The following is a 1,637-nucleotide window of genomic DNA, read 5'->3' on the forward strand; positions in this document are numbered from 1 at the left end:
TACTAGTAAACACTGTGGGAAAATGTTTAACTGTTTCTAGAGTGCCTGAAAAGTAGTGTTTGTTGATGATTCACTTTTAATGGTAGGTGTGCTTGCTCTTTGATAGCTAAGCATTATATGGATGAAAATATAATTATTGTACATGAGAAATATATTTTTTCATTTGTCTCCTTTGTTTCTAGCATCTGAAACCTAGGTCAAATCTCAGGTGTTGCAAAGCCATTCTTTAACCAATTGATATCACCCTTTTAAAATCACCCCCCCATAATCATTTTAAAACATAACTTATCACCCTGGATTGGTCTTCCTTGTGTGATAGAGTTCTTTTATTAGCTTCTCTGCTAGGCTGTTGAGTTCTTTACAGTAGAGGCCATGTCACATTTATCTTTACATGGCCTGTAATATCTCAGAGTGAGATAATGCATGCAGAAATGCTTTGAAAATTCTCCAACAGTTAGAGACAATGCATAATAAATATTTACCAGATGCGTATTTTCTAAAATGTTTTATTGGGTTATATTTTATATTTTGAATAAATCTTTTCCTGCAATATGTGTATAATTGTCCTCTGCCATTTTAGTGTATAGATGGGGTCTTGGGAGGTGAAGATTATAATCAGAACAATATCAACCAATGGACTGCAAGCATAGTGGAACAATCCCTAGCACATCTGGTTAAGTTGGGAAAAGCTTATAAGTATATTGGTAAGTATTTGTGTCCTTCCTCATTAGTTTACTCACTTTAGTCTCTGTAGTTTTCTCTGAATTTAGAGAATGTAAATGAATGATAGACCCTCAAGTTGGATACTAATATGGTGTGAAGGACTTTTGACTTATTCATCCCCAAATAATCTGTGATAATACCTGAAAGATGGAGATCTCTTGCTACTCAAAAGCAGTTTGTGCTCCTGCCAACCATCTACTTGTCTTGGTAACATCACCTTTTACATTTGCACCGGTTATTTTCACTGAAACCGCCTCAGCCCTACTGTCTTTTCAGTAGGATTGCGAGGTGACACATAATATTGATTTTCTTTGTTTCTGTGTCTGAATTATGCCTATGGGACAAGGCACATGATTTGGCCCACATTTTTCCTGTGGTACGATTACCATTGGTTATGGCACTGGGCAACAAACAGACTGGATCCAGTGAGTTCACAATTATTGTAATAAATCATCAAAATGAGAGACTTAGGTTTTTCAATTGATTCACTGAAGGCTTTGTTTTCTGTTATTTATTTATTTATATAGCATTTACTGCTCTGAACTCAAACACTTACTTTTCCTTTTAAGTGTTCTCACTCTGCATCTTTATTTTTAGTGACCTGTGCAGTGGTCCAGAGGAGTCCATATGGCTTTCACACAGCCAGCTCATGTTTTTGGGACACCACATCTGATGGTAAGAGGCTTTGTATGTGCGTGCTAAGTCACTTCAGTCCTGTCCGACTGTTTGTGACCCCATGGACTGTAGCCCACCAGGTTCCTTTGTCTACAGGATTTCCCGGGCAGGAATAGTGGAGTGGGTTGCCATTTCCTACTCCAGGGGATCTTCCTGCCCCAGGGATCGAACCCACATCTCTTATGTCTCCTGCACTGGCAGGCAGGTTCTTTACCACTAGCGCCATCTGGGAATCCCTA

At 38.6% G+C, this 1,637-nt stretch overlaps 1 protein-coding gene across 1 annotated transcript; it reads left to right on the forward strand.

Annotated features, from left to right (window-relative positions):
• Window positions 1-580: 580 nt before the first annotated feature.
• Window positions 581-1,434, forward strand: LOC104992831 (dynein light chain Tctex-type 3-like; the record flags this gene model as incomplete). Its single annotated transcript, XM_010846182.1, has 2 exons — window positions 581-704; window positions 1,321-1,434. Coding segments are annotated over 2 exons (238 nt in total), but the record flags the coding sequence as incomplete, so codon positions are not given.
• Window positions 1,435-1,637: the final 203 nt, after the last annotated feature.

This window comes from Bison bison, unplaced genomic scaffold, assembly GCF_000754665.1.
Source record: "Bison bison bison isolate TAMUID 2011002044 unplaced genomic scaffold, Bison_UMD1.0 scf7180017459643, whole genome shotgun sequence".
In the NCBI taxonomy this organism is placed as follows: Eukaryota; Metazoa; Chordata; class Mammalia; order Artiodactyla; family Bovidae; genus Bison; species Bison bison.